General features: G+C 46.2%; 1 protein-coding gene across 5 annotated transcripts in view; it reads left to right on the top strand.

Moving 5' to 3' along the window:
* The first annotated feature begins 336 nt into the window (after positions 1–336).
* Positions 337–26,748, top strand: part of GRAMD1C (GRAM domain containing 1C) — a 1,366,575-nt gene continuing 1,340,163 nt past the window's right edge. For 2 of the 5 annotated variants that reach the window (XM_085621076.1, XM_085621074.1), the window contains exon 1: positions 471–605. Coding sequence is in view for 1 of the 5 variants with exons in the window: in XM_085621078.1 (XP_085477204.1) it covers positions 588–605 (18 nt within the window). In the remaining 4 variants the exon portion in view is untranslated. The other 3 variants (XM_085621077.1, XM_085621075.1, XM_085621078.1) reach the window with 3 other exon arrangements.

Here is a 26,748-nt window from a genome sequence, read left to right as displayed (position 1 = left end):
GCACGTCCACATCGGTTGCGCGGTGCCTCGGAGGACGCGCAGCTGACTCGGGAGGCCCAGCACCACAATGATTAAAATCCCACTGCGGGTTCGAGGTGTATTGTGTGGACCTGTGGTGTAAATCGCTTCCTGCCTGTCGTGTGTGTCCCCACTTGCATCAGACTTGCTCGCAGCCTCTAATTAGCCAGCCTGGGAATCCGTTCTCATAGCCCGGCTGTTCCCAAATAGCTGCAACGCAGAGGCCGGCTCGATTGGTGACATTGCAGACGACTTCCCGAGGCGCAGAGGTCACGTTTGTTTGTGGAAAAACAAGCTTCCGATTTTTTTTGTTTGGTGTGGGAGTCTAAATTTGGTTCCCGATTGTCGAGTCACCTATCCTGCTGGAAGGTAGAGGAGCGTCTCTGCCCCGCCTTCTCCCCCCCTCCTTACCCAAAACAAATGGAATGCTCCAGGTAAGCTGCTCCTCTCCCAATAGGAAGGCTTCTGATCCTCCCTCCTCCCCGCCAGGTAGGCAGTCTGATGCGCCCGGTGATGTGGATGAAGGCTGCGGCTGCTGGCAGCCAAGACGCTGTTGTACCCTCTGCCTCATGAGCGCACAGACCCAGGTGAGAGAGAAGGCCGAACGAATGCGCCACTTGTCATAAAAACCTGTTCGAGTCCGAACTTGTGTGAACTGTGCCTGTGTGTTTCTCGTGTACGTATGAGCGGTACTGGGCTCCAAAGCTCACCTTCTTCACCGTCTTTGCACTTTTTGTTGACCCGATAGACGATCTTAGCCGACAGCTCAAACCGTCTCCTTAATTTGTGTTTAGAAATGACCCCTCACATTCGTGCTGTTGTGGGGCCCGTTGAATGTTGGCGTGCAGTGAAGGGAGGGTAGATTAGTAAAAAACAAAATAGCCTGACTATTTCTCTTCCTCGTGTGCTCCGGTCCTCGTTACGGCCCCCTTTCATTGACTTCATGCTTGGCACACATTTCTGTGAGCGTAGAAGTCCTCTTTCTGCTATACTAACGTTTAGAAGTCCTCCTGCTACACGGAACATAATTTCCTAATACGGATATTTTTATTTACCGGGAGTGCTGACTCACAAGTCGTACTCCAACACAAAACATTTGATGAGTCTCTGGCAGATTGTAGGAGTAAGTGAATCATGAGGAGTTTAAGTTCATTTGTAAAGTGCGTGGGTCGTTTGGCAAAGCAGGAACACGTGTACCAGCTCGCAGCAGTGTAGTAAGAGGTACCAGTCATACATGCAGCTAAGGATAACCTTAAGAAATCATCCCCCGCCCTTAGACGTAGGCGTGTGTTGCAGATGATCTGCCCTATTTGGTATTGTTTCTTTCTCCAAATAAACCATTTCTGTTCATCGTGAGCAACAATGCCTTTGACACCATCTCCTGCATCATGCCCGTGGCCAGGAAGCAGTAGTTTCTTATTTGGAGAGATCTCGCAGAAGAAAATAATGAACTTGAGTGACATTTTATCTATTGCAAGATACCGTATGCACTGAGCAGTCAGCATGGCCGTCCACCAAATGCATCTGACCTGTAGGAATGTACCTGTGCTCCGCAACGAAACTTCATTTCATTTTGATGCCTGTATCGCCACTATTGTTCTGTGTTAAGGTATACAGTTTTTGTATAGCGCCCAACTCTGGCCTCTTGACACTTTAGGTTACTTTGGACAGACTAATATAAGAGGTGGTGGTGGGTCTCCGTGGCACAGGGAGCTGTAACCTTCTTCTGGCCCTAGAGTAAACCTGGGTAGAGTGGGTTGTAGAGTGAGACTTTTCCCGTCACTGTTGTTTCCTAAGGGCGAGAGAACAATTTGATGGATTTCCCTGCGTGGTGCTGCACTGCCATCCAGGATCACTTGATAACTGGATAATTGTACTTGGCAGGGACATGAGCTGTTCTTTTCTTGCCCTGTTTCTGTTCTCAGGTCTGTTGATCCCATGTCCTTGTCTCTGAATTCTAACCCTTTGTCTTTCACCCGTATCCCAATTTCCTTTATTTTCCCTGTTCCGCTAGTCAGTCGTCTGGAGTTTTCTTTCCCTAAGGGTCTCTGTTCCTCAAGAGTGCTCATTCTGAAGTACGTTAAGATATGTAATCTAAGTTCAGCATGAGATGTAATGTAATTGGCAGTGTACACTTAAAGACCTTGTTCTTTGTGCATGTTTTTAGATAGGATCCTTTTCTTCCTAGAAGCTAACTACACACATTGCTGTTTCCCATCCAGTAATCCTAGCATGATGGTTGGTACTGGGCTCTGCCACAGCTTTTAGCGATGAAGCGTACTTGCATTTGTCTTCCACCAGGAATACTGTCTGTTGAAAAATCACAGTACGCAAGCAAGTGATCACTTTTGGTGGGCAAATTTTGTAGAGTAAGTGATGCGTTTTTTTTGTTAGTCATGTGATAATAATATTTATAGCTGTGTTTATAACTTTCCTCTTAAACATAACATGTAGTTTAAAGTACGCACATATCCCTTGGGTGATGTTGGTGCAGAGTAACAAGCATTTGTTACTCAACTCATGGTACTTATTTTGTCGACTTTGAAAAGATGAAAGGCTGAGTGGACCTGCCAGGTTTTGAAACTGTGGCCATGTTATGTTATGACTATTTATAGAGTGCACGCCTCACCCAGGAGGCTATCCAGATGCTAGATAGAAGGGGTCTGAGATGCAGAGTTTGAGGTCTAGGTAAACAGTCATGTTCAATGACTGAGGGGGCTGCTCTAATGTGAAGGAGGTGGTCATTCCAGACCTTGGATACAAAGTCACAGAAGGCACGACTACCTGCACGGCAGGTGCAGGGGATGTGAGTGAGCAGGAATCTGGCAAAGTGTAGGTTTCTGTTTGGTGTGTGGAAATGTATGCAGGTTTTGAGGTAAGAGACACCTAGATTATTCAAGGCTTTGTACATGTTAGTGAGAAGCTTGAAGAGTGGATGTTTGTGGGCGGAGAGCCAGTGGGGCTCATTGATGTGAGGTGGGAGCCTGAATGTGAGCCTGGCTGCTGCATTTTGTATGACCTGAAGTTCTCTTGTCAGTTGGGTGGTTATGCCGACATACAGTGCTGTAGTTCAGTATGCTGTTGTTAAGGTCCTGGGTGATGGTTCTACGTGTGTTGATTGGGGGCCAGTTGAAGATTTGTTTGAAGATCTTTAGGGCATTGCAAAAGGAGGAGGTGACCACATTGTCTTGGCTGGTAAACAAGAATTGGTTGCCCACCATTATACCCAGGTACTTGGCTTGAATGGCTATGCAGGGTGTTGATCCAAGATCGGCTAGCGACCAGGTAGAGTTACAAAGGTAAATGTTGTTACCAAATAGTACCAAGTCTGTTTTGAATTTCAGACAGTTGGTCTTCATCCAACTGGTGTGTTTGGTCATGCATAAGGTGAAGTTGATCTTGGTGTTTGTTGTTTTGTCGGAGAGGAAAAGGACATCTGCATAAAAGATGGTGTTTATTCCATAGGATCGGATGATGTGAGCACGCATAGGCATCTAGGCGTTGAATAGCATGGGTCTGAGAGATGATCCTCTGGGTTCTCTGCAGATGAGGTTGGCGGCAGCTGAGGTGTAAGGGCAAGATCCAGCAGAGTGTGTGTTCTCGCATGCTGGCTTCGTGGAAGCTTTGAATGAGGATGGAGATGGTCTCAAAGGCGGCAGATAGATCAAGAAGGATGAGAGCTGGAATATCGCCTCTGTCCATGATCAGTCAAATGTCATCTATGGTGGCAATGAGGGTGGTCTCGGTGCTGTGGTTGCGCCTGAATCCGAATTGAGTGAAATTGAGGAGTGGGGTTGTTATTTAGGTGGTCAGCCACTTATTTGTTGTGTTTTGTTGTTCTCCAGGACCATCCTACTGTAGGGCAGGTTGGAGATTGGTCAGTAGTTAGCCAGTATCTTGGGCTCTATTGAGGATTTCTTCAGAAGGGGGAGATTAGTGATCTGTTTCCAAGCTTCCAGGAAGGTGGCTGTGCTGATGAAGTTGTTGAGTATTGGGGTCATGGGTGTGCAGATGAGGTTCAGTTCATTGCGGTAGATGAAGTGATGGCAGGAATCCGAAGGAGCTCCTGGGTGAATGGATCGCATTGTCGCTGCAGTTTCTGCCATGTTATGATGGGCCAGGAGGTCATGGCGGTGTCCGGGGGAGGGGGGTTTGTCTTATTGGGCAGGAGGGCTGCAATGGTGGATGGGCCTGGCTGGGGATCAACATTTTTGTAAGTATTGCTGATCTTGTGCCTGAAATAGTGGGAGAGCTGGGTGCAGAGGTTCCAGGATGGAGTGATGTTTGTGGAACTAGTGTCCAGTGAAATGAAATCCTTTTACTATGGTGAACATTTCTTTAATGTAGTTTGTGCTGTGTTCAATGCATTTGGCAGTGCTGGGCGCTTGAGAACCATGAGGTCAAACACAGGTTTCTAGAGTGGATGCAGTAGTTCACTGAGCCACCAGACCCTGGAGACTCGACCAACACCCTACGTGCTTTGCAACAAAAGCAAAAAGAATATAAAGATAAGGACCGTGTCGCCGCCAAAATGAGTCATAGAGCAACGCAGCACTGCCTCTACGAGGTTGGTGACAAGGCGGACAAACTTTTGGCATGGTTGGACCAGAGGGAACAGGCAGGCCGCTGGATGTCAGCGGTACAGACAGGCCTTGGAACAATAGTTAATGCCTTTGCTACTTATTACACACAGATATACTCCCCGGCGGGTACTGCCACAGCGGAAGCATTCAGGGAGCTCCTCGCCGACATCTTCCTCCCAACCCTTGAGTAGTCTGACAGGGCTCTCTTAGAAGAAGAGTTAACTGAAGGCTAGATAATACAAGCAATTTGTGATCTCTGTCCGGGCAAGGCCATTAGCCCAAAATGAGTGACACTCAAGCTCAATAAACTAATGGCCTCAAGACTAATCCCTTACTACTTGCTTCTGTGCCGAAGTACCACTCTTAACTTGCGACATCTCCATGGTGTGCTGAGTCAGTGTAACAATTTCCGGGAGATTCCAGAATGGCGTTTGACACAGTGGAGTGGCCCTATATGTTGGAGGCCTTGTCCAGACTGGGTTTTGGTCTGTGCTTCATCAGCGGGGTGAGACTGCTTTAGATGGGCCTACTGACTCAGGTGAGGGTCAATGGAGGGCTGTCCTAGGTTTTTAGCCTTCATCGTGGCACCCGTCATTGTTGCCCCCTCTCGCCACTGATCTTTGCCCTGATACTGCAGCCTTTGGTGGCCTGGATCAGATGGGATCCACTGGTTCACGGTCTATACTGGAATGATAACTGGGAAGATAAAATATCATTGTATGTGGACAACATCATGTTATGTTACAGATTTTGTCAATACACTCAGTAGGCTCATGCAGATCATTACCAGCTTTGGCGTGACCCAGGTTACTCTATAAATTAGGAAAAATCCCTAATCTATCTCCTGTGAGGCCTAGAGCCACGACTGTCCCAGGTCTGAGAAGCGACAATAGTCATGGAAGCTTTTCGAAACCTGGGCATATATACCACCATGGATCCCGAGCTATTTTACACCAAAAACCTCTCCCTGCCACTGGATAGAATAAGGCAAGATGTTAAGCACTGCCCTATTTAAAACGATGTCCCTATCCTGTTTTCTGTACGTTCTACAGAACACACCCTACCTGGTGCATAGTTCCTATTTGAAAGCCATCTAAAAGGATCCTAGAAAGCTGCTCTGTGATGGGGTCGAGTCAGGATTGCATTACACAAACTCACAAGGGGGTGGTATCATGGAGGGATAGCCCAGCCTGACATCCAGAAGTATTATTGGGCAGCACAACTTACCACCATCAGCAGTTGTGTCTATCTCACCCCAGACAAACCTACATTTTATTTGGATAGGTTCAATATGCAACTGTCGGGTTACCTTAGAGCTATCTACAGCACCCCTAGGTATACTTCCCTCCTTGGCCCCAGGGCAACTGTAGTTATTCAGTATTGGGGTATCTTTCATAGATTCACATGCCTGAATCATTCCCCGCCGTCGAGATGGGAGTCCCACGGTACAATAAACAAGCAGTATTCCAGAACTGCCATAGGCTACAATTGTCTTGAGCCATGCTATCATAACATATATATGTCCTTTTTCAAAAAAGGATCAAAAGCTGAAAGATGGCAATCGGCTATTAGCACCCTCTAGAACCTTCCCAGCAGAGGCAGTTTCCCTCAGAATTTCACCGCACGTCGTGTGTGAAGGGAGTCTCCCTGAGCTCTGCTCATTTTTTGTTCTACCTTCAGGTTTTTTCATCAAAACTCTGTCATTATGTCTGACAAAATAGGACTCTTTAAGCCTTGCAAGACCTGTGGCAAGAAGAGGGTTCACCTTGATGATCCTCACAAAGACTGCATATATTGCCTCCATCCATCCCATGAGGTAAAGCAGTGTAAAATCTGTCGTACCTTCTCTAGCAAGACCTTGAGAGACAGAGAAGGAAGATTGCTTCCGTGGTTGCAGTCCACCAAGCACCACAAGTCGTCTGATGAGGACAATGATGGATCGATCAGATCTCACAAAAGATCCAGGTCTGGGGAAAAAGGCTCTGGACAGGGCAGGAAACACCTTAAACCCTCTCCAGATAGCAAGGATTCAAGTATGGAGAAGCCTTCTAAAGTCTCCTCTGAACCTTCAACCTCTGTCACTTCTACCCTTCTGAGGAAAGAGAAGAAACACAGAGCATCTTCAGCTGATCCTGGTAAGGTCAGGATTGGAAAATCCCTGTCGACGACGACACAGTCGATGACATCCTCTGGGTCTTCGACAGCGAGTTTCACCATCAAGTCATCGGCTCAGTCTACTTCAGTCACAGCGACGACCATGGCTATTTCTGGACCTATTCCGTCGACGAAGATGTCGCTGACGTTGACGTCGTCGACAAATTCTCCGCCTTTACAAACGGTGAGAATTTCAATAAAACCAGCTAAGCAAGCCACCGTCCACGTCTTCATCAATGCCAAGTCTGGCACTGACAACGACTCCGTCTATGAAGGTTTTGTCGATGACCGTTCCATCGACTTCAACGCTGTCGACGGCGCCCCCATCTCTGACCCCGTGGTCGACGATGACCCTGTCATCGATGATCCCGTCGACTACAAACCCATCGACGATGATCCCAATTACTGTCTTACGGTCGGCGAGAGGTTTTTCAGCGGTGGTTACCGGAAGTCTGTCGACGCCACCGTCGACGATGGTTATAGTATCAAAAAAGTACTTCCATCCGGATATGTCCACCTATGGTAAAATTTCTCCATTACCTCCATCACTTTTGTTGGACCTTCAGGAATCTAAAGAGGAGGATGATGGGATTTACAGGGCAGCGCACAGTCCATCAGAGCAGCACGTAAAATGCCAGGACTTTAATGATGATGAGTATGAAGACCAGCAATACTACCAGCCATACCTGGCACCACCGTGTCACTATCACTATGAATACCAAGAGCCTCATCATAGACAGATGGCTCATCTGCCTCCAAATTTGATCCAACATCTACAAACTATGCTTGCAGATTCCAAGCAAAGATTTCCACCTCAAGAGGTTCCTAAAGAATTACAGGCACAACTTCCTGAAAAACCCATTTCACCTGTGACACCTACAGTTCCACAGGAGACGGTACCTGTTGACCACCTTCAATACAGGACGATTCCTTTCAGAGGAGCTAAGGTTCGGGGTTTTTCCTCTTATAGAGGGATCTACCAAAGAACGCAATATCAATATTACCAGACACAGTATAGGCAATCCTACCAACCTGCTGCCTACCGTCAACCTACTACGGCTGGTTTCTCCCGCCAAGGGGGCCGGAAAAGAACATTGACTCAAGGCAAAGATAACGAAAGAAGACAGTGATTTTATCAGGCTACCAGCCTCCCCTTCAATTTCCCCTCCCGTGGGTGTGAAAATATCCAGTTTTCTCCAACATTGGAAGAGCATAACATCACACCGTTGGGTTATAGATCTGGTCGCCTTTGGTCACGCATTGGAATTCTTACAAAAACCTCCAACTACACCACCCAGGGGAGCCCCTCCCCCTCGTCTTCACTTATTGCAGAAAGAAATAAAAACTATGCTTGTGAAAGGAGCCATAGAGAAAGTTGCAACTCTGCAAAGTGGTCAAGGTTTTTATTCCCGTTTCTTTTTGATCCTGAAAAAGTCAAGGGAATGGAGACTGATCTTAGATTTCATAAAGTTAAACAAATTCCTAAGAAAGCAGACTTTCAGGATGGTAACTTTAACCAAGATTCTACGACGTCTCAACAAAGGAGATTATATGACCTCCCTCGATTTAGGAGACTGGTATTTCCACATCCCCATTTATCGACAACATAGAGAATTTCTATTATTTGCAGTGGCTGGTACCCACTATCAATTTAAAGTTCTCCCATTTGCTCTCAAGTTGGCCCTCAGGATATTCACAAAATGCCTGTCACCTGTGGCGGCAGCTTTACGTTCCCAAGGTCATCAAGTATTCCCATACTTGGACGACTGGCTGTTTAAAGCTCCTACGGCAAAACAAGCGCCCAAGACCACCAACGCTTGTTTACAACTGTTCAAAAAATTAGGACTGACAGTCAACGTCAGAAAATCCACTTTCACCCCAAGTCAAACAGTACCTTTCGTGGGAGCCAGGCTGGACACAGTTCAATGCAAAGCGTTCTTGTCAGAGGAACGCCAAATCCGGCTAAGTCTGTTGGCAAAAAGCATTTCAAGAAAAAAGTCCATTTCGGTGAGGAAATACAAGACGCTGCTAGAATTGTGCTCGTCGGCGATCGATCTGGTTCCTTTAGCCAGACTCCAGATGAGGCCTCTCCAGGAAGAATTGCAAAGACAATGGCTTTAAACGTCAGGATCTTTCGAAGACCTCATTCGCATTACCCCAGCTATGAAGCCTGCAATGAGACGGTGGTTTCATACCCCAAACCTTTCAAAAGGATTGACTTTCTTACAGGAAATTCCAGATTTCATCCTGACAACGGATACTTCCATGGACGGCTGGGATGGTCATCTGCAGGACCTTCAAATTCAGGGCAAATGGTCCAATGCCCAGAAGCAAAGCCACCAACAGCCTGGAGTTAAAGACCATATTCCTCTCCCTACAGGCTTTCCTTCCAAGGATTGCGGGATCTTTGATACTAGTCTGTACGGACAACACCACCATTATGTTTTACATAAACAAACCGGGAGGAACAAAATCTCTCACGCGGTCCACAGAAGTACAGGAACTGTGGGATTGGGCAACAGAGCAAGGAATCTCTCTCAAAGCCGAACATGTTTCAGGTTTACATGGGGGAACCAGCGCTGGACCTGTTTGCCACGAACAACAATACCAATACTATGCCAGCAGGTACCCTCTCCCGGGATCTCAGGGCAATGCCCTTTCAATGCGATGATCGGGGATCTATGCCTACTCTTTTCCCCCATCCCATTGATTCCCAGAGTTCTAACCAAAACGAAGCTTGAGGGGTGTCGCCTGAGTCTAACCACACCCAATTGGCCCAGGCAGCATTGGTTTCCAGAACTCCTTTCCCTCTCAGAAACGAGACCTATTCGTCTGCAGTTGTCTCACCCTCTTCTATCCAGGGACAATGGTCAAGTTCAGTACCCGAATCCGGAATCCCTACATTTCCATGTCTGGATCCTGAATTCCTGGAATTCAAGTACATTAGTTTTTCTCAGAAATGTAGAGGCATTCTCACAAAATCCAGAGCGGAAAGCTGCAATAAGACATAGTCGCTTAAGTGGAAAAGATTCTGTGTCTGGTGCCATCAAAATAATTTTCATCCATTTCAGGTATCCCCTCAACAGATTTTACCATATCTTCTTTCTTTGGAAAAATCAGGCTTAGCTTTCTCTTCAGTTAAAGTGCATCTAGCCTCCATCTCTCGCTATAGAAGAGCTTCGAGTGGCACTTCCCTGTATGCATCAAGTCTTGTCAAACAATTCATGAAAAGACTATTCCGTGTTTTCCCACCTGTGCGGGCACCTCCCCCGGAATGGAACCTAAATGTAGTTCTCGCACAGCAAATGAAAAGGCCTTTTGAACCCATTCATAAAGTTGATTTGAAATAACTCACATGGAAAGTTGCCCTTCTTCTGGCCCTTACTTCTGCCAGGAGGGTGAGCGAGATACAGGCTTTCACGATCAAGAAACTTTCTTGATTTTCAAAGACAATGCTGTGAGTTTAAGGACTAATCCCACGTTTATTCCTAAAGTGCCTTCTCAGTTTCACCTCAATAAGCCGGTTCTACTCCGGTCTTACTTTTCGCAACCTTCAACTTCTGCGGAACAGGCGCTGCATACACTTGATGTCAAACGCTGCCTAAAGTTTTATCTTCAAAGAACTAAAGACATTCAAAAAAACGATCAACTGCCTGTTGCTTATGGCCAAGGCAGAGAAGGGACTGCTATAACAAAAGCCACTATTGCAAGATGGATTTCTGCCGCAATCCAATTCTGTCATACCAAGGCTAACAAGCCTCTGAAGAGAATGGTAAACGCTCACTCTACTAGAGCGGTTGCAACTTCAACAGCCCTATTCGCAGGGTTGACATTGGAAAAGATTTGCCGTGCTGCAACATGGAGTACCACACATACTTTCACGCAACACTATTGCCTGGAATCTGCATAGGATGCTGATGCAGCAGTGGGCCAGGCAGTACTTCGCCATCTTTTCCGTTAAGGTAAGCCTCTTTCTTTTATTTGAAAAGAGACTTCTGTTTTTCTCTATGATAATTGCAGATATTATGCTGTATAGGTATAAGTTTATATGCATATGTTAAGAAAATATGTATAGCATTTATTTTTAAGGTATGCCTTTGGTTACGTTATTATCTTAAGTTTTTTATCCTCTCATTATGGAGACATGCATATATTTTTGTATAACAAATTGCTGGTTTCATAAGTAATGTCCTCTACTTAGAACCTAAGATTTTGGTTTCATATGTGCAAGTCTCCCACCATCCGCAGTTGACATTCTAAACAATTGGATGTTACTGCTTACTATTCTGATTCAGGCATGTGAATTTATGAAAGATACCCCAATACTGGATGAGAAAATAAGTTACTTACCTGTAACTATGGTTATCCAGTATTGGTATCTTTCATAGATTCACATGCACCCACCCTCCTCCCAGTAGAGGCAGTTTCCGTTTCAATATCAGGACATTCACCTCTCACTCTCTGCTGGAAAGGTTCTAGAGGGTGTTAATAGCTGATTGGCCGCTTCCAGTTTTAGATCCTTTTTTGAAAAAGGACATAGATCGGTTATGATAGCATGGCTCAGGGCCATTGTAGCCTGTGGCAGTTCTGGAATACTGCTTGTTTTTTGTACTGTGGGACTCCCATCTTGACGACGGGGACTGATTCAGGCATGTGATTATATGAAAAGATACCAATACTGGACAACCATAGTTAGAGGCAAGTAACTTATTTTCTTACTCTCTTGCATACAGCTCTGAAGGCTGGGATGGTGGGATACAATCACACAAACCACTCCCCTATGGGATACTGTGAAATTGTATGCATATAAATTAAGCAACCCTAGAATGATATTCAGTTACCTTACAGTGTCCCTCTTAGCGCCACTTAATAGAAGTGCTGGACATACAAAAAAATGTAACAGGTTTTCCTCAGAAACCACCAGGTGTCCTGCTTCATCATAGGGCAACCCTCGCTTTCCAAAAACCCGGTTTGATGGACAGCGGGCCTACGCCTGGAGACAGGGAGGCACTTCTAAGTTAGAATGGGCCAGCGTAAACAGTGAATTTTAAAAACCAATGTGGCATCCTAAATTTTATTTATTGATTGGACAAACCACTTGGAATTAAAAGGTGAAAATGTGGGGTTAAGTGGAACTACTACCCCCATCACCACTATTACCGTCGTCGACATGTTTCTGCCTTATGGCTCTACTGAGTCCGCGGCATTCTTCAATACGAGCAAACGGGCTCCTGGTGAGGCAATGTTGCACTAAGAATTGCCTCGTTATTATGGTAACGTGTCTACCTCTAAACTAAAAATGGTTCATAAATACCTGTAAATACATAAATGATTTATTAGGGTGCCTTAATTGAAAAAGGGAGAAAATGCATATGGTTTATATGATACGTAAGCATGCAGCATTGGAGGCTAATGTGAAATTGTGACACTGCACACGTGAGGAAATCATAAAAGCTTTTCTCTACTGATTTGTGAGACCAGCTCACAACCTTACCCCAACATAGGGTCTTCAATGCCCCATGTCTTCAATGCACAACACATTTAATAAATTAAACACAAATTCATATACACAGTTAAACAATTTCAGTGGCGTGGTCAGAAATACAGGATATTTAAAAAAGCACGTACATACATCCTTCATGGGTTGCACATCGTGTTGCAGACCCGTACAGCAATTCTCAGAAAGGTGCTAACTCGGAACACTAACCCATAATTTTTCAATTTAAGTATACTTCTAAGCACATCTGCTAAATGGATGGGAGATGTTTTTTAAAAAAATGGTATTAAATGCCATTGAGCATACACTGTATAAAACTTGCAAAAGAAAAAAAAATGTAAAATTGTTTGTCCACTCTGTCCATCGCACTGGCAAGGTATAGAGTCAAGGTTTGCATTGTACCCAAGGGGAAAACAGAGCAATAATTTCACAGTTCCAGACCTTAAGCAGAAGAGAAGTCCCCTCTCCCAGTGGCATATGGGCAGGATTAAATAACAGTGCAAACAATGTGCGGTGTACTCTATGGGCATAACATTTGCAACGGTTGATTTCTTGGATTCCCTCACCAGTCTTTCCGTGTTATAAAGTGTATATAGTGCCCTCCTAAGAACTTTTTTATGTACAGTCTCTGTATTCGAGCTTGAATAGAGCTCACCATAATTGACACTATTTAGACTCTGATTCACCCCGGCAAGCCATGGAATATCCATCCCTTTCTCGCAATTAATGCAGTCCCCTATTATCTCTCTAGTGAGGGATGCTGCTGGATTTTTCCATATGGCCAGCCAGAATAAAGCAGGGCGTGCCCAAATCAAGTCTTCAATGTAGCTTAATTTCAAATTGTTGAGACAAACATACTGAGAGGTGGAAATTAGTGCACCCAATAGTTTCCGAAAAAATCTATTTTCCTCTCGCTGGATGTCATGGCTTTTAACGATGCCCCAAACCTCTGCGCCATAAGTAGCTGCTGTGGGTAAGCACTGGAATTTAAAAATCGCTAAAATAGCCCCTGTTCTTTTTGGGTGAGGGAGGCTAAGGATAGAATTGGCGGTCTTTGAGAACTTGTTCTTACAAAACACCACATGTTCAGACTAGGTGCCATTCGCAGCAAAGTCAACCAAAGATATGGAAAAGTGCTAGTGAATTTTAATTTTTATTCACCCACAAATATGGAATTTAATGAGTGTTTCCTTGGCCCACAAGACATTATAAAAGATTTTTTAAAATTAGTGCATAAGTCTAAGCTGGCCATAAAAACAACAAATCATTGTACTAAAGAGCATAGTGGATTAGGTGTGTGGCCCATTAAAACCACATCATTGGCATATAGTAGCACAGGAAAAATGTTGCCATTTACGCTGGGTACATCGTTGGTGAGCGTAATCAGTGATTTGTGGAAGTTATTAATATAAAGGATAAAAAGAAGAGGGGCTAAGACACACCCCTGTCTAACCCCTCTGCCTACTTTAATATCATTGGACACCTCACCCCCCCACCACCAATCCTGACCCGGGCCTTCAAGTCTGTGTGTAGATGTGTCAAGGTATGCACCAGTGCCTCATCCAAGCCATATGCTAACAGAATGAACCATAGACAAGACTTACTAAGAAAATCGAAGGCAGAGGTCATGTCCATAAAAGCCAGATACGTTGGTGATTGCAGTGTAATGTTATATTTTCCAATGATTAAATTGAGTTTTAGGCATTGTTCATTTGTGCCTACATTGTTACTAAAATGCAGTTGACACTGCTCTAAAATACGATTTTCCTCGGCCCAATTAAAAATGTTATTATATAAAACTCTACGTAAAATTTTCAGGGTGTTTTTTCTATCAAGGATTGTTGGGTTGTGAGCGATGACCCTTTTTAAAAATTGGAACAATAATGCTTGTTGACCACAAACTTGCTAATGGGACATTAGTTAGGTTATTAAAAACGTTTAAGAAGTGGGGCCCAGAAATCAGGTTTGTGGTTAATGAGGTCGATTGGTAGCCCATCCGGGTCTGGGGCTTTGTTACCTACACTCTGGTGGATGGCCTCCTCGACCTCAGATAAGAATATTGGGATCCTGGTCCGGACCCTATGCTTAAAGGGATCCATTTCTTGGGGGGGGGGCGGGGGGGATGAAGATAAATCAAGGAAACATTATTTTCCCAGGTTGCACTTATGTTGCAGCTTATCAGGGTTAATAACTGCCCTGTTGCTCTCAAGTCTTTAACAGCAGCCCAGAATATATTCAAGTTGTTTTGGCTAGCAGGATTGACAAGTGAATCCCAGCGATCTTTTAATATTTCTTCCTTCCTTTTATCAGTCACCATCTTATACTTCTGTCTTAATAATTTGACAAGTGTGTTACACTTCGGGCTGGTCAACAGGGCCTTACGTAGCTGTCTGTTAGCCTCTGACCATTCCTGGTTAAACCATCTACATCCACGTTGGGCAATAGTGATAGGCTTCGATAGTAAGGATTTAATGGCCTCAAAAAGTTTGATAAAAGCACTAATTGCCTCAGGGTGGGGGTCCTGTGTGAACAGGCAAGAATTGATAAGGTTCAAGTAATCCCTAGCCATCACACCGAACAGTTCAATGTTGTTAACGCCCCGCCAGACCACTCTTAAGTTGTCAGTTGAAGATATTAATTTCCTGGCGCCACATTCTATGTTAGACGTTGGCCTGGGGGATAGACTCAGCACTGTTTTGATCGGATTATGGTCCCCATGGGTTGTGGCAATGTCTTGAGCTATCAATACACAGTCCTCTAGGGCAGGGGAAATAAAAACATGATCAATCGTAGAAGCACAACCCCTCCCTCTGAATGTCGGCTCAGGGGTGTTGTCATCCTTTTTTTGATGGATACATATGCCAGTGGATTCCTCACCTAGTGAATATCCCCTGCGCCAGCAACATTTGGAAACTTTTGTAGCTCTCCACGCCGACGAGGACGATGTCAAAGAAGCACGGTTCCGCTCGTGGCTCCGCTGACGTCACTGGATCCATAAGAGGACCTCGTCAGCGTGATGATGTCAATTCCCTTTTTTCTGCACCGTCGACGCTAACTGCTTTCTGGGACTCTCCCTAGGTTTGGCTGGTTACTTTGTTTTTCTGCTGGTGTCTCTCTGTCTTCTTGCTTGCTGTTAGAAAATGTCGACTAAGAAGTCCGGATTCAAGCCATGCCGGGAGTGCGGTAAGCACATGTCCATCACGGATCCGCACGAGGACTGTGTCTGGTGCCTGTCGTCAGATCACTACGTCGAGGGATGCTCTTGCTGCCGCAAGATGAGTACAAAAGCTTTGAATGAAAGAGATGCCAAGTTATTCATTGCCAGAATGAAAAAGGAGAAGAGAGGCCGAAAGAGATCGAGGTCGGTGTCGAAGTCGACGTCGAGGCATACTTCGAAGTCGAGGCATGCTTCGAAGTCCAAGAAGCACAAAAAGAAGAGGCATGGCTCTTGACATCGTTCGGATAGGGAAGCGGCTCCAAGATCGACCTCACCTTCTCGACATCGTAAGGACTTTGTGTCTCCTTCTCCTGTCTCTGTTCCTGCCTCTCCTGTTGGTCTGACCTCGCCTGCGGCTTCACCGGAGCATTCTCCGGCCCCGGCTCCATCTCCGACGCTGGCTCATTCTCCGGCTCCAGTTGAGGAAGATCCGGCTCCGGACGAGTCTTCGACTCCGCTGGCTCCACCGTCTGCGTCGATCGGCCTGAGTCCGATTATGCCTCAGCCTGAGCCATATCCTCCCTTTCCAGGCCCGGGTCGAGATCCAACGCATTATTTAAATGCGATGTATGGGGTACTAGAGCAATGTACCCCTCTGGAGCACCTTCGGGTCCCATGGGTCCAATGGCTTTCAATTTGGGGGTTCCTCAAGCCTACCCTCAGGTTCCTTTTATGCCTTTTTTCCCGGCGACGCAGTCTTGGCATTTCCCAGCGCCGAGGACATCGACTCCGCTTCCATCTTCACTGGCTCCGGCTCGACCTCGTTCGACTCCGGCTGCTCCTCTGGATCCGGGTTCGACGCCAGCGCTGTCGGAGTCGGTTACGGCGCCACCGACTCTTGTTGTGAGAATTAGATCCATGAGAGAAGCTCAAAGGGTACTGGAAGAGCAAAGGTACCAGGTTGAGGAGATGGAAGAGGGTGAGCTCATGGAGTCTGATGATTTGTTTGAGGAGTTGAAAGAAGCTAGTGGCTTGACTTGTCACCAGAGTGCGAGATTACTCCTCCAGCTGATACTCCTTCAAAGATGTGGCTCCCTACCACTCAGTTATTAAAAAAGCAGCGGAGCTTTTGGATCTGCAGCTACCATCTGCTGAGTTTAAGCCGAACATCCTCACAGAGCTTTTACATTCTCCCTCCTCTGTGTCAGAACCCTTGCTTCCATTTAATGACGCCATTATTGAACTGGTCATGGAGGTATGGCGTCAGCCCTTTTCAGCTCCTGCGGTCTCTAAAACTGTAGAAAGAAGATCTAGGGCGGCTCCAGGGGACCCAGACTTTCTAACTTCCCATCCTTCTCCGGAGAGTCTGGTGGTTCAGGCTGTTTGTTCTAAAAGATCTTCAGGTGCCTTTCCTCAGGTCCCTAGCGACAGGGATGCTAAAAAACTTGACCAATCAGCCAAGAAAGTATTCTCCTCTGCCAGTATGGCTTTAAAATCAACAAATGCCACCTGTCTTTTGGGCCGATATATCCATGCTCTAATGGATTCAACGAAACAACTGGCCCCTAAGTTGTCAGAGGAGGATAGACAGAACTTTAATGAGGTGCTATCAGACACTCGGGCGGCTGCGCGTTAGGTTATCCAGAGTGGCCTGGATACTGTGGACTCTGTCGCTAGAATCATGGGCACTTCTGTTGCCACAAGGAGGAGTGCGTGGCTGAAGTAATCTGAGTTCTCCCCTGATGTGCAGGCAACTCTTCTGGACTTGCCTTTTGACGGCTCTGGGCTTTTTGGTAAAAAATCTGATGCTGCATTGGAGAGATTTAAAGAAAGCAAAGCCACAGCCAAATCTCTGGGTCTGCAGACACAGCCTAGGGGTTCTTTTAGGAGATACAGGGGCTTTGGAAGATCGTCCTTTCGGACCTACAGGCAGCCCCAGCAGCAGCAACAGCAACAGAACACCCTGTATAAGAGCTACAGGGGCAGAATCAGAGGTCGTGCTCGAGGTTGGCAGCTCTCCTCCTTCTCTTCCTCCATCCCTCCCACCACTGCAAAGCAGCCCTAGATCCACCATTCTGGATCATGTTGGTCCTGTGGGGGGCCGGCTTACCCATTTTCTACAAGATTGGGAATCGGTTACTACAGACCTTTTGGGTTCTAGATCATGTAGAAAATGGGTACGCCCTTCCCTTCCGAGAATTTCCTCCGAATTACCCTCCTTGCCAAGGTGCTTGCTCGGAGGACTATCTTCTTCTCCTGCAGGAGGAGGTCCTAACGTTACTAAAAAAAAGCTGTGATAGGGGTGGTTCCAGAGCAGGAAAGGGGTCAGGGATGCTACTCCCGGTATTTCCTGATTTCGAAGAATGATGGCAGGCTGCGTCCAATCCTGGACCTCAGGATTTTGAATCTTATTCTGAAGCAAGAGAAGTTCAAGATGCTCACCCATGCGCAGGTTCTTCAAGCACTGCAACAGGAGGACTGGATGGTGTCGATCGACTTGCAGGATGCGTATTTTCACATACCTATCCTGAAGTCGCACAGGAAGTATCTCCGTTTTACGGTAGGGTCGCAACATTATCAGTTTGCGGTCCTTCCGTTTGGTCTTACTACTGCACCTCGAGTCTTCACCAAGGTGATGGCAGTGGTGGCAGCCCATCTCAGAAGGTCGGGGATTCCAGTTTTCCCCTATGTGGACGACTGGCTGATCAAAGCGGAGTCGCCAGAGAAGGTGCTTCATCATCAGCAGGATACAACTCTGCTGTTGTACAAATTGTGTTTCTCGATAAACGTGCCCAAATCTCATCTGGTGCCCTCTCAGCGCAACCTGTTCATAGGGACGGTACTGGACACTACTGTGTGTCGAGCATTCCCACCTCCACAAAGGATTCTCGACATACAGGAAATGATTCCCTTGTTTTACAGTGGGCTCGCTCCAGTCCTGAAGGTCCTTCGTCTGCTCGGTCTGTTTGCTTCCTGCATTCTGTTGGTCAACCATGCATGCTGGCACATGAGGGCCCTCCAGTGGTGCCTCCGCAGGCAGTGGTATCAGCACAAGGGAGATCTCAGGGAGTCTGTCAGGATCTCCAGAGAAGCTGCAGCGGATCTGTCTTGGTGGAGCGTGGAGGGCAGTGCATCTGTCTTGGTGGAGCGTGGAGGGCAATCTGTCTCAAGGATAGCCCTTCCATCTACCTCCATTGGTGGCCACAGTGATAACGGATGCATCCACTTTAGGGTGGGGTGTGCATCTGGGGGATCTGGAGATCAAGGGTCCTTGGTCTCCATAGGAAAGGTTGCTTCACATCAACCTTTTGGAGTTGCGGGCGATACGTTTGGCACTCAAGGCCTTCCTCCCTTCCCTTCGCTGTCAGTCGGTTCAAGTCCTGACGGACAACACTACCGCAATGTGGTATGTCAACAAGCAGGGAGGAGTGGGGTCGCTATGTCTCTGCAAAGAGGCTCTGCATCTCTGGTCCTGGGCTCAGGATCATCAGATTTGTCGGATGGCATGTCATCTGGCTGGGGTTCTGAACGTGCCTGCAGACAGTCTGTCGGCAGTTCTCTGCCGACCATGAGTGGAGACTCCATCCGGAGGTGGTTCGTCACGTCTTTCGGACGTGGGGAACTCCTCGGGTGGACCGGTTTGCCACTCACGAGAACGCTCACTGCCCGTCATTCTGCAGTCTCCAGTATCCGATGCAGGGAGCTTTGGGGGACGCGTTTCAGTTGAGATGGGACTCACATCTCCTTTACGCGTTTCCTCCCATACCCTTGATTACTCGGGTTCTGAGGAAGATTCGCATAGACCGGGCCCAAGTCATATTGATCGCCCCGGATTGGCCAAGAAGGGTGTGGTATACAGATCTTCTTCACCTCTCCTCGTGCCCTCCGCTCTGTCTCCCTCTGAGGGCAGACCTCCTCTCGGAGGGGCAGGTTCTACACCCCCACCTCCAGAGCTTACACCTTCATGCCTGGAGATTGAACGGGGCAACCTGAATTATTTTTCTCTCCCGCCTGATGTGGTAGATGTAATATTGTCTGCCAGACGTCATTCCACTAAATCTATCTATTCCTATAGGTGGTCTAAATTAGTTCTTTGTTGCAGAGAGAAGTCTATTGACCCTTTTGAGGGCTCGTTTATCCAACATCCTTCAGTTTGCTCTCTCTCTGGCGCAGCAAGGCTTTACTGTAGCTACTGTGAAGGGATATTTATCGGCTTTATCGGCTTTCCTTTGCTTGCCGGATCAGCCTTCTTTGTTTAAGTCACCTATTGTTTTATGATTCCTTAAAGGCCTTACTAATAAGTTTCCGCCTACTCCCTTTATTGTGCCTCAATGGGACTTAAATCTTGTCTTAACTTACCTAATGGGTTTTCCTTTCGAGCCCTTGCACAAGTGTCCCTTAAGGCTGTTGTCTTTCAAAACGGTTTTTCTCATTGCTATTACCTCAGCAAGAAGGGTAAGTGAGCTTCAAGCTCTGAGTTCAAAACCCCCGTTCTTGACCATTCACACTGAAAGAATGGTACTCGGGACCAGGGCTGCTTTTCTGCCTAAGGTGGTAACTCCCTTCCATCTGGGGCAGTCCATTACCCTTCCTACCTTCTATCCTCCCCCACACCCTTCCAAGGAGGAGGAGCGGCTTCACCGCTTGGACCCTTAGAGGGCGGTGAGTTTTTACCTCGATAGGACTAAAGACTTTAGGGTGGATGACCAGCTCTTCATGGGCTTTGTTGGCTGCAGGAAAGGCAGAGCAGTGCACAAGCGCACCCTTTCCAGATGGATTATCTTGTGCATCAAGATCTGTTACTCTTTGGCCGGTAAGGAACCTCCAGAGGGTTTAAGAGCTCATTCTACCAGAGCAAAGTCTTCTACATCTGCCTTGTCTAGAGGTGTTCCTATGGAGGACATTTGTAGGGTGGCAACTTGGGCCTCCCTCCACTTTCGTGAAGCATTACTGCTTGGATTCCGAGGTGAGGAGGGACGGACACTTTGCTCGTTTCATCCTTCAGGACTTTCTGGTATAGAAGGGTGGACACCCTCCTCCGGGAGTGGGACTGCTGTGGGAATCTTTTCACAAGGTGAGGAATCCACTGGCAGATGTATCCATCAGAAGAACAAGTTACTTCCCTTCGGTAACGCTTTTTCTGGTGGATACAGTATATCTGCCTGTGGATTCCTCACTGACCCGCCCGCCTCCCCGTTGTCCACCCTTGTATACCTACAATAGTGATGTTTCAAGATTCATTTATTTCTGTCAAGGGAAGTGTGTTATTTCTTTTGCCTTCCTGTATTCTCTTCACACTGTGTGTGTTGGTTTGTATATTATGTACTGTGTATACTGTGTATATATTGCTGTCAGTCTGTCCGTGTGCCTCGAAGGCACGGAAAAAAGGGCGAAACTGACGTCATCACGCCGACTAGGTCCTCTTATGGATCCAGTGACGTCAGCGGAGCCGCGAGCGGAGCCGTGCTTCTGTGATGTCGTCCTCGTCGGCGTGGAGAGCTACAAAAGTTTCCGAATGTTGCTGGTGCAGGGGATATTCACAAGGTGAGGAATCCACAGGCAGATACTGTATCCACCAGAAAAACGTTACTGAAGGTAAGTAACTTGTTCGTTAGAGCGGCAATTTCCCTAACATTGGTAAATTATGGTTATTCAGGTGTTCCACTAATTCCTTGCCCCTATGACAGTTTTGTTCTCTATTGCATGGCCATTTATTGGCCCTGGTGTAGGGTAATTTAGCATTGAAATCGCCTTCCAAACAGATTCCTGCTATTTCAGAAAAGTCATTAGACTGCTGTACAGTGGCGATAAATTCAAATAAATTTATAAAATTCCCCATTTGGTATCGACTGAACGTCATTGTTATAAAAATGAAGTAGAGAGAAATACCCCTTTTGTACAATAAAGCTTGAAAACTGTCACTTTTGGTGCTTAGGGCCTTGGCGCTACCACCAGCAATGATATTTACCCAAATTGATAAGCTCACCGAGGGTCGACCGAACTTGGGACTACGATGTTGTAGCATTCAAACCGATCAGTATTTAGTTCTTGAGTAGCCCAAGTCTCTTGGAACATGAGAATGTCCTGCTCCCATCAGTTTTAGCCAATCCGGTTGAAGCAACTTGAACTGAAGTTCAAGATGCTCAAATCTGAACTGGCCAAAACCTTGATTGGAGCATGTGGGTCAGTGATCTCAATTACAAGTGGAGCAAGTACGAACCCATGGGCAAGATCAGGAGATTCCAGAGGTGACAGTAGTCAATCCTTGGTGTTTAATTCAGACAGGGCCACAACCTATTGTGTGTGCTAGTTGGGAAAATTCATTTATGGAGGGACAGAGACTCTGTTTATAAAAATAGCCCAGAGGTAGTGAGCAGATATTAGTGCTATTGGTTGATGTAAGCTTGTGCGCTCTCAATTGGGATCTCACCATGGATGGTCTGTGAAAGTTGGATCACAATGCAGTCTTCTATATTCTTCAGGGACACAGCAACCCACCCAACTCTACGTGAATAATGATCTCATTCATATCTGATGTGTGGAACCTCCTGTTCTTTGATGACCAGTCCACACATTTATTACGTAGGTGGTCACAGGACTCATTCTGGTTCCTCTTAAGGGTCGGTACACATGGGGGCAGGCAGCCAGAGGTAGGCCCAAAACATCTAGGTTTGGCCTCAGGGGATTTCTACTTGAAGTGACTAATGCATTGCTACTTAATTTGCAAGGCATTAGCTCTGATTGTGCACCATCTGGCCTTTTGATGCGGTCTAGAATAGGATTGGGGGGACAGTGGTAACCAGTTCATCTGTGGGTGCTGAACCATTCCTATTTAAATAGTGTTGGTGCTAAATTCGCTTTAGATTGAAAACGTTCCCTAAATGTCTACATGCGATGCATGTACTACTAGCCAAAAGGCTAATGAGGGAAGAGGTGGCGGTAGCAGCAACAATAGGTAGTTGGTTATCATTGGTAGAAGTACTGGGGATATCAACGCACCCTTCCCCTGGGACAGCAGCAATTTGTACATTTCCCATCAGTTGTCTAAACTTTCCCATAATTGTGTCCAAGTTGTCCAAACGTTATGTTATGTTAATTGTAGTTTGTAAAGCGCTTAATACCAGCAGGTCTCTAAGCGCTGAGAGCAGAACTACGGCAGTACCAGGGTGTGGGAGTATCGCGAGAAGGGGCATTAGGCCCAGGCTTCCATGAATAAGAGGGTCTTTAATTTCCTCCTGAAGGACAGGAGACCACTTTCAGAACGCAACTCGCCTGGCAGTCTGTTCCAGATTTGAGGCATGAGAGTGGAAAAGGCTCGACCCCCTTTCGAGGAGTAGTGGAAGCGTGGGCATTTTAATAGACCCTCTGTGGAAGACCTGAGAGTGCGACAGGGGGTGTAAGTTGTCAGGCGTTCCTTAATGTATTTGGGGGCTTGCCCAAACAAAGCCTTATGTGTAATGCAGAGGCCTTTAAATTTGGCCCTCTGCTTGATGGTAGTCAGTGCAGTTGTTGAAGTAGGGGGGTAGCCCGAGTGTGTCTGGGTAGATTAAAGATCAACCTGGCTGCATCGTTCATAATCACCTGGAGTCTGTGCAGTAGAGAAGTTGGCAGTCCAATATAAAGTGAATTACTGTAGTCGAGCCGGGCCAGGATCGGGGCGGACACAACAGTTTTCATTGATGAGAAGGAGAGGATGGGGGAGAGTCTCCTCAGCCGCCTGAGTAAGCTCACGCAGGTCCCGAAGATGGAGGTGATTTGGTTTGACAGGGAGAGGTTAGCATCGATTTGGTTCAAGAAGTAGGGTGAATTTTGTATCTAACAACTCATTGATTTGTTTGGACACGGTCTCAGTAACAATGTTAACAATGGTATCCCCAGAGCTCCCGTAGTCCAATGCCGCCTCAGTCTGTGTGCAGACGGAGCGGCTAGATTTCCCATTTGGCCCTGCCTTGGGGGTAACAGTGCTTGAAGACGACTGCATCCAAGCAGACAAACAAGTTCGGGAGGGACCAGTTTGTGGCGGTTGTTTTCTTTTAGTGCAAACAGGCTTCCCACTCTTCCTCTTTCGTTTAACGGACGGAATTCCCTTGGATGTTGGAGTATCTCTATTTGGCTGTGCCTCAACTATGTCACACCCACTTATGCTCCCACTGGTAGGTAGGATTTTGTTGATGCCAATCCTGTGGGGCTGTGGGGAGTGTGATGCACTGACAGGACCCACTTCATGTGCATAAGCAGTTGGTGCCCCTCTGAGATCAGAAGTATTCAATCGTCCCTCGCTGCTCAGGGTTAAGCGGCGCTCCGTCAGTTCAATCTCGCCTGATAGGATATTAACCACCCTTTCAAGCATGCTGTTAATGCTACTGATGATGGGGCGGGCTGATGGTACCCTTGTGCAGTTTCCCATTGTAAGTTTACAAAATCTGCTCTTTAACAGTTATAGTTACTTAAGGGGCTCAAGAGATTGTTAGCCGACAAACAGACACTCGCCTCGTGTTTCTTGCTTGATGCCACATGAAACTTGAAATAGAGGTGCCCCTGCCCTGCCTCTGACTGGCGCAGACAGGCCCGCCCATGCTGCGGGAGCCTAGTGGTGACTTTATACGCCTCCAGGTGAGTTAAGCCTGCGTTTGCGCCTCCTGGCAGCAAATGCGGCAGTGAGTTGCAGTATGGGCTCCCCTCTAACTGTATTTCATTTCACGGGAGAGCAAGATGGACAGCACCTGTGGCTGATTTGTGAGCGCTGGTACACCTGTTTGTTATCCAGTGTCTGCTGCGAGGCCTGCCTGGGGTGCGCGTAGTGACGTTGTGTCCCAAGCTGTCGCTGTTGCCACATTGGTGCATTGGAACAGGAAGCATTTTTATGTATATAAAAATTCCAAGTAGCACTAAATATTTTTTACTTTTCTCGGTACGTTTAAAAGGCTGCCATGGTTCGTGCGGGTGTGTTCATGTTAGACACACTTGTATCCTTTCTGATGTCCTAAGCAATGACAGCCTGGGGTGCACTTAATTACGTAGCTTCCCCAACAGTCGCTTTTTTCTTTAGGATTATGGGATTTGTAGTTCCCATACATCGACCCTTATCAAATTGTAATGAACTGCTCGTAGCTTGTTTTAAGATGTGTCATGATTTGCCAAATTGCAAACGTTTATATATTCTTTTTAATTACATGATCGATGTACTTGGCCAGTATGTTTCAGTAGTGACATGGTGGTCTTTGTCAAGTCACAATCACATTCTCACAGGCTGTTAAGAAAGGTGTCATGATGTACTGATGAGCGGATATTATATTTTATTGCACAAGAAAAATGTACATGGCCATTCTGTTCCAGTGTGACATGGTGGTCTTTGTCAAGTCAAGTGTATTTTTTTTGCCTTGTGGCTTCTAACTGGAGTTACAGTCTAGCTCAGTGGTTCCCAAACTGGGGTCCGGGGACCCCCAGGGGTCCGTGACACATTCCCAGGGGGTCCGCAGGGAGCAGTTTTAAAAGCACTGCAAAGTTCCTTGCATAATCAGCAGTTTTTGGGCAGTAATAAAAGTGTCAAGATAACTCAGTTGCTTAATGTATTTGCTGGAGAGAGATGGGGGGTTTTGTCCAGTGGCAGCTTTGACTCATATTAGGAAGCCCAGATGGTTAACATGCCTGCTGCAAAGAATGTCTACCATGCATTAAAAAAAACAGTATTTTGTTTTGTGCATAGCTCAGTGCGTTCCTGCTTTTGCCACAGAGACTCTTGTTATTGTGCAGTTCGTAAGTTCACTGCCATCAAAGAGCTGCATGCAAACTGCATGGTACAAATTAGTAAGTTATGCTTTTTCCCAGTCTTTCATTATCCCGATGCTGCTAAAAAGGTTGGTTTGGGTAGAAATAAATCCTTATTATTAAAGTCAACGCTAGCCCCTGTTTTATTTTCTGAATCCTGAGTTTGTGCTTCTCCAGACCAAGCACTCCTAAAAAATGCCTACCAGTATGGATGACTTGTGAATCCTACACCTGGTAGTCCCCTTTGCCTTATGTAACATTTTCTATTCACTGAATTATACACGCGTGATTAATTGTCTCTGTATGTGTGTGATGTAAAGTGTTCTGACACCCTACAGTGGTATGAGAGGTGCTATAAAACAAATTAAATACATGTGACAGTGGGGCTATGGAGAGATGAGAGGCACTGATGGAGGGCAAAAGTGAGGGAATCATTAAAGATCGACAAAAGATTGTTGTATCCTGGTGCATAGTAAGGTCATTATTTACTATGCTTTGAAAGCTAAAACAATTCAATATATAATGACAAATGTTTTGTAAAAACACAATTTTACCCCAAATTTTCTTGGTGGACAGGCCTCCAAAGCCCCCTTTGTAGGGGTCAGCCGCACTCGCTGCACTTGTTGTGCACAGTGAGGGGACGGGTCTGACAACATTTGCCAGAGCAGCTTTAAGATTCCAGTCCAGCCTAGGCAGGAGCAGGAGCCTTGGGTTGCAAAATAAAACCAAACAATGTAAAGGTAGTGGCGAGACGCAGCACCAACCTTCCCATTAGGATTTTTCGATTTTTGCAAATATTTGTAATATAAAAATACTAAAATCTTTAGTAATTAAAGTCGTCTTTGTTTGATGTGCACACGTGTGCAGGTTTTTTTCCTTCAAATTACAGTTTTAATATTTGACATTTAAATCATACAAATTGCCTGGGGGTCCCCGGCTTCCAGTATTGACTCAATGGGGGTCCTCAGCAGTGAAAAGTTTGGGAACCACTGGTCTAGCTGTTAGCCACAACGTATGGTTTCGTATACTTGGAGTTATATGCTTCATCATAGTGACAATCTTTTTTTAATGTAATTTGAAGCCAAGGGATCTCATCATTCAGTCCTTTCTCCACTGACCTTAGACGGTATACCCATCGCTGTTCTTGAGTCAAGAGTTTTTTCTGAATGTCTGAGTAGTTTGTATGGACTTTTTCCAGGATCACCCATGTCAAATCCACGTCCCGATAACCTTGTTCTAGGTAGTGGTGTATCAATTTTGTGTTATTCTGTTTGGATCATTGATATGTGTCTTTATTTTGCTTTCGGTCATTCCCGCATAAAAAAAGACCACATGGGCATGTGATTTGGTAAACAACATTTTCACTTTTGCAGTTCGTCAAATTTGTGAGACTCCATGGTCTCCCTATTTTGATATGAACCTATTTTGTTACTCTTGTTAATTGGCATGATACACAGTTGCCACACGGGTAGTGGCCCACTTGCCGGTGGTTGTCCCAATGACCGGTTTGTGGGTTGGTATGTGGTGACGGTGTCTTAGTGTTAACCAATTTGTTGCGTAGGCTGGTGTTT

Source organism: Triturus cristatus, chromosome 8, assembly GCF_964204655.1.
Source record: "Triturus cristatus chromosome 8, aTriCri1.1, whole genome shotgun sequence".
NCBI lineage: Eukaryota > Metazoa > Chordata > Amphibia > Caudata > Salamandridae > Triturus > Triturus cristatus.
The sequence above is the reverse complement of the archived record's forward strand: the minus strand, read 5'-3'. Positions and strand labels throughout refer to the sequence as shown.